Consider the following 10209-nt stretch of genomic DNA (forward strand, 5'->3'; position numbering starts at 1 on the left):
TGTGAAGCTAGACAGAGTGACCGAGAAAAGCACATCGACCTATTATATCAAAATAAAACAAAAATAAAATCCAACCTTTTTTAAGCTGTTCCGTGAAATTATGTCAAAATGTTCTCTATAAAACTGATCAAAATGAATATACGAGCAATTTAAAACAAAATAACCTATTTGCATTATGTATCTGGATTTTTTTATTCATATAGGCAAAATTTCATCATAAAACTATAAACTATTTGATATGTACCTATGGGTTTCACTGCATGTTAGCTTTATATTTACATTTTCAAAACATAAAACATAATTTTGATGAATTTAAATGAAGTATTGAAAAAGATGAGAACAAAAAGCACCATTTGTGTGGTACTGGTGTAAGCAAAATCTACCTTTGAGTGAACGCAGTCTAACCATGTGCTTCTCTCTGTATTCTGTAATATAGGAAATATAATCAGCCAGTCATTTATTTACATTCATGTAGAGGCTCAGATCACTACTATAAATGGTCATAAAACCTGATTGGTGTAGGAATGTGATGACAGTTCACAAAATGATTAAAAACTCTTTAAAAGCAAATTTCTCAACTGCACACTGACCTGTTGTTATCAAGCATTGAGGCATCTATTGTATTTCTCTTCAGAGGTTTACAGATAGTGGACTCAAGAGCAGTAGGGAAAGCCGTCAGAGGAAAATAATTTATGTGTGCAAGCAGATAGTAAGACATCTTAATGTAAAAACAATTAAAAAATATTTATAAAACGATATAAAATGATTTTTAAAAAATATATGGGAGGGGGATCCAGAGTATGTGCCACAGGGTTAATATGAATATTAGTCTAATAATAATAATAATAATAATAATAATAATAATAATAATAATAATAATAATAATAATAATAATAGTGAATAAACAAAAAAATGACTCCAAACCAAACAGATACACGAATGACAAAAATTGCTTTTTGACGCTTTCAACGGCGAGTTTATGTTTAACATAATTTGGGATATTAAGTCATCTGTAGATGTGCTTTTATCTTATAAGTAAATAGAATCCCCACATTTCCGGTTCACATCCAGACTACAGTAGTCAACTTCACGCTACAGGATCTTCACACAGAGCATGGAAACGCGCGGCGCCGCAGAGATCGATTAATCACGTCTGGAAGTGGTCCGTCCAATATTATCTTCCTCCACCAGTGTCAATGCATGGTAGCCGCACTGGTGGGGACGAAATAGAAAGTGTAGAAATATGCTTTAAGCTATCATTATGTTCTAACTGTATGAATCGTTAAATTGAGCAGCAGTAGCGGCAGTAGCCATGGGACCAGAGGAGGGCTGTGAAGCTGAGTCTTCAGAGAGTTTCTTTCCGGGTGATGAAGATATTGATAAATGGATGTCCAGAGCTTTTGACATGGTGAATAATTATCAGTTAACATTTCAGCCAAGTAACGGTGGCTAAATTGTTTTTGTCGTGTTCTTAAGGTTCCTAATTTTCAGATTTTCTTTGAATCGTATATACAACTGATGTGCAATCTAATTTTGAGCTAATTCATGATTTTGTCATGATATTGAACTTCTATTTCATATTTAACAAATAAACAATGAACTAGAGCAGGGCTGTCAAACTCATTTTAGTTCAGGGGCCACATTTAGTCCAATTTAATCTCAAGTGGTTTCTGACCAGTTAAATCACAGCATAATAACCTATAAATAACAATAAAACAATTTTTTCCTTTGTTTTAATGCAAAAAAAGTACATTCTAAAAATATTCACATTTAAGGAATTATCTTTTCACAAAGCATCGTGAACAACCTGAGATTTCTGAAGAAAACAAAGTTCAATTTCACCAACATTATGCCTCAGTTTATCATGTACACATTGTAACTTATAGATCACAGTGTGTCTATAAAGATACAAAACATTTAGTATCTGGAACTGAACAATATAATATTTTACTTTATCATCAAAACTTCAAAAGTCAGACAAAAAAAGGCAAAAAAACAACAAAACAAGACAAAATATTACAAAAATGAAACACAAAACGACAAAAGCGAGAAGCAAAATGACAAAAATGAGACAAATGACACGAAAACAAAACAAAAAACAGACAAAAAATTAGACAAAAAATCGCAAAGTGACAAAAAAATGGACAAACAACATAAGCTGGTCAAACGACACTATTCCTCTAGCCTCATATCTATTAGATGGCCTCCTAGTTTCACAAGCCAAAAAGAATTTTAGAACTTTTCTCTGGAGAAACTGGGTAGCCAATTGTCATGAAACTCAGTCTTTCACATTTGTGCCCCTTTCAGGTGAGCCTTGTAGAATGAGCTTCTTCCTGATTTCAGTCAATACTGAGTGAAAACCCTTCAGTATTGTTGTTTTAGATCTCTGGTGTCATCATTTTATTCCTTCTTTTAAGTAAAGACATTAGTAGGAAATATTGTCATCCACTGCTCGGAAGGAGGGACAGAAATGCAATATGCCTGTCTGCTTAACTCTCTCTGAATGTCTGTGCTTTGTTGCTGCTGTAAATGTGTTTGTTCAGGCCAGAGAAGCTCTGGAGAACGGAGAGGTGCCTGTCGGATGTCTGATGGTCTACAAAGATGAAGTTGTGGGGAAGGGAAGGAATGAAGTCAACGAGACTAAAAATGTAGGAAAAAGGATTTTAAAAACATTTCTGACATTCTGAAAACTTCCAGTTGTTTTTCTGATTTTCTGGCTTAAAAAACTCAAGGTTGAGCCTCACAGAAATCTGTCTTTTAACAAAACAGGCAGATCAGTATAGACTAAAAGCAGCTGCTTATCATAGCATGCCTCTCTGTGTGTCCTCTATGGATGTGTGTCTGTGTGTTGTGTTTTTCAGGCGACTCGGCACGCTGAGATGGTTGCTCTGGACCAGGTCCTGGACTGGTGTCGCTGCAGCGGCCTGGATGTGAGGAGTGTGTGTGAACGGACGGTCCTGTACGTCACCGTGGAGCCGTGCATCATGTGTGCTGCAGCTCTGCGGCTGATCAGTATCCTCCTCTTACCTGTCTGTGTGTGTTTGTGTGCGTTTCGGCCGAGTTGTCGTTCCTTCACCAGGTGTCAGATCTCCCGGTGGTCGTGTACGGCTGCAGGAACGAGCGCTTCGGAGGCTGCGGTTCAGTTCTGGACATCTCCTCTGCACACTTACCTCAGACTGGGACCACATTCAAGGTCTGCGTTTGCATATTTGGCTGTTTACGCCTGTTTGAAGCCTTTTATGGTATAAAAGACACGTTATCTTTACACCATCCAAGCTAGTAATTCACTAACGAATCAGCTATACGTAACAGTCATGTGACAAAAAATCAGGGACTTTTGGGTTGAACTGCAGGCTGTTTATACAAAGCAGAGAGGAGACAAGTATGGAAACACCTGAATAATCAAATAAATTGAACTTTCCTTTTCCTTATTTATGATTTGTGACACCATAACTCTGTCTTTGTGCCGCAACTGTGCATAGAAGAGCTTTTTTAGATGTAACTCCTTCTAGCCGCGGTCGTACTGTTTCCATAGCAAAGATTCAGGCTGCTTTTAAATGATCTGCGAGTTCCTGCGGTTTAAATCAGCCTCCTGATCGAGTGTGTCGTGTGTTTTCAGTGTGTTTCAGGTCACAGAGCAGAAGAAGCTGTGGAGATGCTGAAGACTTTCTACAAACAGGAGAATCCAAATGGTCATTTTAACAGTCATCTCTTCTTCTTCTTCCTTTTCCATCTGTTACTTTTTGCCTTTTTCTATGTTCTACTTTTAATTTTTTGGGGTAAAAATTTCTGTCATCTTGTCTCTATTTTCCCCTTTGAATTCCATTTCTTCTCATTCGTTGTCGTTATCTTGTCTCCTCATTTCCCGTCACTTTAGTTTTTTAGTTTTTCACAGAACACAAAATTACAATTCTGATTTCTTTACCATTCTCTTTTTTTCACCATTATTGCCATTTTCTTTCCTATTTAAAATGTTTTTTCTTTGCTTTTTACTGATTCAGCTTGTGTCTTTTACCTCCTAACAGTTTTGCTTTAATCTTTTTCAGCCCCAAAACCAAAGACAAGGAAGGACTGACCTCCCAAGAAATGTGCTGTTGGATGTTTCTTTCAACAAATTGTTTGTATTTACATTCAAAAAATCTAACAATAAATGTTGTTTTTTTACGTCTGTATTTGTATTTGTGTGTTACATACATAGTGAGGTGGTCTGGGATCTCCCTGTGTATGTGTAGGTTTTCTCTGGGTACTCCTGCTTCCTCTTACAGTCCAAAAATATGCTGAGGTTAATTAGTAATTCTAAATTGTCCGCAGGCGTGAATGTGAGTGCGATTGTTTGTCTCTGTGTGCAGCCCTGTGAGTGACTGACCCCGCCTAAGTCCTCTAAGTCAGTTGGGATAGACTCCAGTCCTGTGGTGGAGATGATGGATGGATAAATAGTAAGGTTCCTTCAGTATTATTTTCCTCTCAGTCCACCAGCAGGAGGAGCAGCACACCAGCTAACTCACCGTCACACTGAACCCCATCAGGAAGAAATGAGACTTGAGTTTGTATTTCGTCTTTCTGAGGAACTGCAGCTTTAGATGAGTGTGTGACGCTGCAACTAAAGCAGAAATAAAACAATTCTAAGCATGTGAAAGTGCATTGATAGTGTAGTGTTTTTAGAAAAGGCGGTTCTTTGGATGTTGTAGGTGAATTTTAAGCGCATTTTTTCTTTGTTGATCATAACATTGATTTATAGGATTCAGAACCAGACAGTTAGTTGTTCTGTAAATGTAAATAAAAGTCCAACATGTTGGGCTGGGGCATTTTTCTCAGAACCTCATAGACAGACAGTGTGAGAAACGGAGAGGAGGAAGCGTGTGTGTGAGAGAGAGAGACAGCTTGTCAACCGCTAACATAACACACACCCACACACACACATAGACACATTTCAGACTCTTTAACTTCCTCTTTGACACACACACACACACACACACACACACACACACACATACATGTTGTGGTATGCGTGTGTGTGTGTTTGCAGTTTTTGCAGCTGGGAGAAGTTGAAAGAAGTGTGTGTGTAGGTCAGTACATTGTGTGTTTCAGGTGTCCTGCTGTTTTTTTTTCCTTTCACTGACTCCAATAAAGCGATGGAGACATTTTTCAACTCTTTCATTCATTGTCTCTCCTGTGTGTCTCACCACTTCCTTCTTTCTTTTAATGGCTGATACCTACCTTCCTTCCTTCCTTCCTTCCTTCCTTCCTTCCTTCCTTCCTTCCTTCCTTCCTTCCTTCCTTCCTTCCTTCCTTCCTTCCTTCCTTCCTTCCTTCCTTCCTTTCTTTCCATCTTTCTTCATTTCTCACCTTCTTCTTTCCTTCCTCATTTCTTACAAGTCACTTTTCTTTGACAACGTCCCTCCCTGCTTTCTTTTTCACCCCCCCCCCCCCACACACACACACACACACACACACACACACACTTTTTTCATCATTTGGTTTGAGGTTATTCCATATAAAATGAACCAAAAGCCCAAGAAGAATATTCCACCTGACCCCTTCAGAATCAGCAGATTTTTTTTTTAGCTACAGTAGTTTACTTACTGAAGACACGCAAAGTTGTACCTTCAGACTGAGTGCTTTCTGAGCTACAGGTCCTTGAAGCACACAGGGCAGTGCTTTTTAATTCATGCTACTTTCTCCAGTATTTCTAAGCCTTTATAACTTTGTAAGTTCAGAAGATAGCCTCATAAGGTTTTAGGGCTGAAAAGCACGCTTGAACTCTGCAACCAAATCAATTTTACGTCCACTCCGAATGTTCCAAGTGTCTGAAGGCAAAATCATTTTTTTGTTCAGCAATTTTTTTTTTCTAAAACAAGCTTTGCGCATCAATATCTTGGGTTAGTTCCAATAGCAACACTGCATACTACAGACATAGAAAACAAGCTGTATGTGTTGACTGTTTTCACTGGAGAAAACCTTAAAAAGCGCACTTCAGGCAAACTAACACCAGCATGTCTTAAAGGTCTCATTTTTACCTGAATATGTTGTTTAACTGTGTCAAATATAATTCAATAAAAATGAACGTAATCTAAAAAAGTTGTTCCTTGACCTCCTCAGAATTACCTGATTTTTAAAAATATACAATAACTTCTGTGTATTTAATTATAAACTCGCAAAATTTTACCTTCATACTATGAATGTTTTCTAAATTTAAGAAAAGATGTGGGTTGAAATGTCACTTTTTTCCAGCATTTTTGAGTCACAGAACTTGATCTATTAGTGATGAAGATCTTCTACATGATTTTTCTAATATACACTTTTTTATTTTGTACTTTCTTGCAGCTTGTTTCCTTTCCCTCCTGTCCTTCTTTCCTTTTCTTTGTGTTTACCTACATTTTCATTTTCTTTTACAGCCTTCCTCCCTGCTTCCTTATTTTCCCTTTCTTCTTTAATTCCTTTTATTTGTCTTTTGATTTTGCTCGTTTTTAACAATTTTTACTTTCCATCCTTCCTATTATTTCCTTTCTTTTATCCATTTTCCTCCTCTTTTCATCCTTCTTTATGTTCTGTCACTTGTTCATCTCATGTCCATTATTCTCCTGCATCCCCTCATTTTCCTCCCTTTTTCTGTTTGTTGCCTTTCTTCCTTTGTTCTCATCTTTCCTTTCATCGATCCTTCTTTTATTTTCTCCTAACGTACACCCACTATGTCTTATTGAATCAATAAATTTCTGCTTGTTTCTGTCCTTCACTCCGGTTGTTCTTGATTTCTAACCTTATTTTCTTGTTAACTTTGTTTGATTTTTTTTCTCCTCCCTCATATTCCACTTGTTCTTTTACATCCCTCTTTGCTCCCTATTTCCTTCCATTTTCCCTTTCTTTAGCATTTCAACATGTCTTCTTTTCATTTTCATCATATATATTTTTCCTCTTGCCTCTTATCTTTCTCTAACGGCCTGTCATGCTTTCTTTAACCATTTTTCTATTTTTCCTTTTCTCTCTTGACAGATGTAGAAAATACACCCACACTTCCTGCGATTATTAAAAAAATAACAATTTCATTGCCAGAAACGGGCAGTTTACCATAATGTCATGTGTGTTTTCAGTGTATATTCTCATACAAACATTTTTTTCTAACACCAGTTAATCACAGATATATCAGTGGAGCTTCTTTTGTTTTTTTTTGTCTGAACCACGTGCCTCACTTCAACTCCTCTCTGCTCGTTAACATGTAAATCTATGCTAATTAATGCAGAGCAGAATATTCCAGAATGTTTTAATGTGTCACCTCAGAGTGGAGGAGTTGACGTGCTAATGAAGACACACACACACACAGAGCAGTGCAGAGTTAGCTGTTAATGAACAGAGTGTGTCGTGTCAAACTCTCCTTTCCAAACCGACAGCGAGAGGAGTGCAGTCACACACACACACACACACACACACACACCTTCAAGCAGCACCACAAAGCTGTAACGCGAGCTGGCACATTGTGTAAAGGTGAGGGAGCAACACTGCTGCAGAAAACAAAGACGATATTTTATTATTTCGCTGCCAGATGACCCGCAGGAGGGGGAGAGGTGCGCTTGTTTCTGATGGAGGGGGAGGTTTGTGTTGACAGGAACCAGTTGCCTTGATGTGTTCCGTGGTTTCACTCTTTTAACCTTTACAGTCGAGAGAAAAAGAAACTAGCTGAAACGGTTTCGCTCCACCTCTGTGCTCAGCTTCTCTCTTTGTTCTGCAAGTTTGCCTTCTGACATCCTTTTAAGTCAATTATGTGTTAATCAGTCCACATATTTTTATTTCATGCTCGTCCGCTTTCCTCTCAGTCCTCTCAGATGTCTCTTTTCTTTGTCGCGCCCTTCCTACCTTGAGAAACCCACTGCTTGGTTATTTTCTTTTGCTTCCTGTTATCTGTTTTTCTCTCATTAATTTCTTCATTTCCAGCAGTGTTTTTTTTCTTTTTTTTTCTTCAATCAGTTCCTCTTTCACTATGAGATCAACTGCATCAGTTCCTTCTTTCACTCTTGATATATTACCTCTTAAGTCTGCACATCTGGACAGCAGATCTGTATTTGTTCTATTCTGCCTGCCTTTGCCTTTTCCAGCTAATAGGGTGTCATTAGAGAAGGTGGTAAATGTGGAGTGTTATTCATATCATGCTCTAATTGTTTGAATTTTGGGTTTCCATGGTGACAAAGAGCTGGAAAAATCAGTCGGGTAGGCTGGCAAAAGAGCTTCTCTCTTAGTTCACCACTCTGACCCGGCCACTGTGTGAAGTAAGTGTGTAATAAACGGACTAAGTGATGTTCTCAGCGGTCACACTGTGACTTTGAACCGAGGTCTTTCCAACATGTCGCTGGAACACCCATACAGACACTCTGAGAGGAGCCTGAGTCACCGCTAACTGTGGAAAGCATTAAGTTTAGTCAGTGACACAAAATATGTTTATTGCCCACGTGTCCGCCTGCCTGTCTGGCTGTGTTTAATGTCTGCCTGAGCTTAGATGACGAGGTTAATGTTTGGGGAACTCCCTTTCTCAGTCAGAGACCAACAGCAGCCAACCGAGTGTTAACCTCAAACGCTTTATGCATCTAAATGTCACACCTGCAAGACGCTGCTGGTCAGAATATAAAGATTTAGAGTCAATGTAAAGTTGGTGACTGGTTAGTCATCATTTTATTATCCTTGAAGGCAGTTCAAATTTGACGAGAAGAAATAAGACAAATCCTAGATCACGTTTTGCGTCACTGCCTGCAGTAGTTTTTAATTTACTAACTGCTATACTTGATGGATGACGTGTGTAGGGTGCACTGAATCGATGGTTAGCAGTGTTGCCTCACAGCAAGACGATTCTGTGTTCACGTCCCGGCCTTGCCAGGATCTTTCTGCATGAAGTTTACATGTTCTCCCTGTGCATGTGTGGCTTTTCTTCAGATACTTCCTCCCACAGTCCCAAAACATGCTGAGGTTAACTGGTGATTCTAAATTGACTTTAGGTGTGAATGTATGATTGTATGTCTGTATATGTAGTCCTGTAATAGACTGGTAACCTGTCCAGGGTGTCCCCTGCCTTCACCCTAAGTCAGCTGGGATAGACTCCAGCCCCCCGTGACCCTCAAGAGGATTAAGCGGTGTATAGATAATTGATGGATGTGCAGAGAGCCTTTATGCAAGCACAAATGTACACAAAATGCAATCTGAACTGATCAGCAGGTCACGCTTGGTCAAACTTGCATTGAGATTGGGCCTCAGCCAGGTGAAACTATGTGTACAACGTGACCACATTTGGAGGAACAAACATCAGTCCTATAAGGTGAGAGGTTACTAACCACCTCCTCATGCTAACTGAAGCAGTTCTGACAGAAGCAGCTCGGGTTTGTAGAGCAGGTTGTCCACAAAGTTTAAATTTATAGCACTTTTTCAAAGTTTACAGTACTGTAGAGCATGCCTTTGTAAGTATATACTAACCTTTAATGCTCATGTTAATCTTGTTAGTAACCTACCTTTTTCGTCGTATGTAAACTGCTGAACACTTGAGTATCCCTCTGGATAAATTATCTATCTATCTATCTATCTATCTATCATCATCTTCGTCACTAATCACTAGGTTGTCTGTTTGATCTAACGGCAGGTGAACACCTTACATAGCAGATATGTTGTCACTGGTGTGTGGGTGTGTGAATGTGAAACACTGTAAAGCACTTTGTGGACTTCACTAGAACTAAAGATGCTGTGAAAGTCTGGACCTTTTCCCCTGTAGCTTCTCAATGGATTAAAAACGGACTTCTCTTGTCTTTTGTTGACAAGTTAACAGCACTACCTAACTTACTGTCATATTGACAATGGATGAGTGTTGTGGACACAATCAAAATAATGAGAAGACATTGGAATACCAGGTACAAATACCAGGTATAAATGCAAAAACCCATGCAGATACAGATCACAAGAGGCCTGTACTATGAAGCAGGTTCAGCATACACAAGACATCTTTTTATCTGGCTTCACTAATCTGAACAACTGCTGTCAAACTAAGCTGGTTATGTACTCCAGAAGTTAGTCCAGGATTTCTGAATCTAACTATCTGCATGATTACACAAAAGTGTCAGCAGAAGATGACCAATCACAAGTATGGCCAGACTCTTTGTCAGGTTCTTGACTCAGAGTCCAGGTGGACGTGCTTCAGGTACGATCCTTTGGTTTCTGTAGAGCCATTCAAAACTCACATCG

General features: G+C 38.8%; 1 protein-coding gene across 1 annotated transcript; it reads left to right on the forward strand.

Moving 5' to 3' along the window:
* The first annotated feature begins 1152 nt into the window (after positions 1 to 1152).
* Positions 1153 to 4168, forward strand: adat2 (adenosine deaminase tRNA specific 2). The gene is made up of 6 exons (XM_022215200.2): positions 1153 to 1408; positions 2544 to 2648; positions 2862 to 3012; positions 3087 to 3193; positions 3620 to 3692; positions 4047 to 4168. The coding sequence occupies exons 1-6, from the start codon at positions 1313 to 1315 to the stop codon at positions 4073 to 4075; spliced, it is 561 nt and encodes a 186-aa protein (XP_022070892.1). The 5' UTR covers positions 1153 to 1312; the 3' UTR covers positions 4076 to 4168.
* The last annotated feature ends 6041 nt before the right edge of the window (positions 4169 to 10209 follow it).

This window comes from Acanthochromis polyacanthus, chromosome 16, assembly GCF_021347895.1.
Source record: "Acanthochromis polyacanthus isolate Apoly-LR-REF ecotype Palm Island chromosome 16, KAUST_Apoly_ChrSc, whole genome shotgun sequence".
Classification (NCBI taxonomy): Eukaryota; Metazoa; Chordata; class Actinopteri; family Pomacentridae; genus Acanthochromis; species Acanthochromis polyacanthus.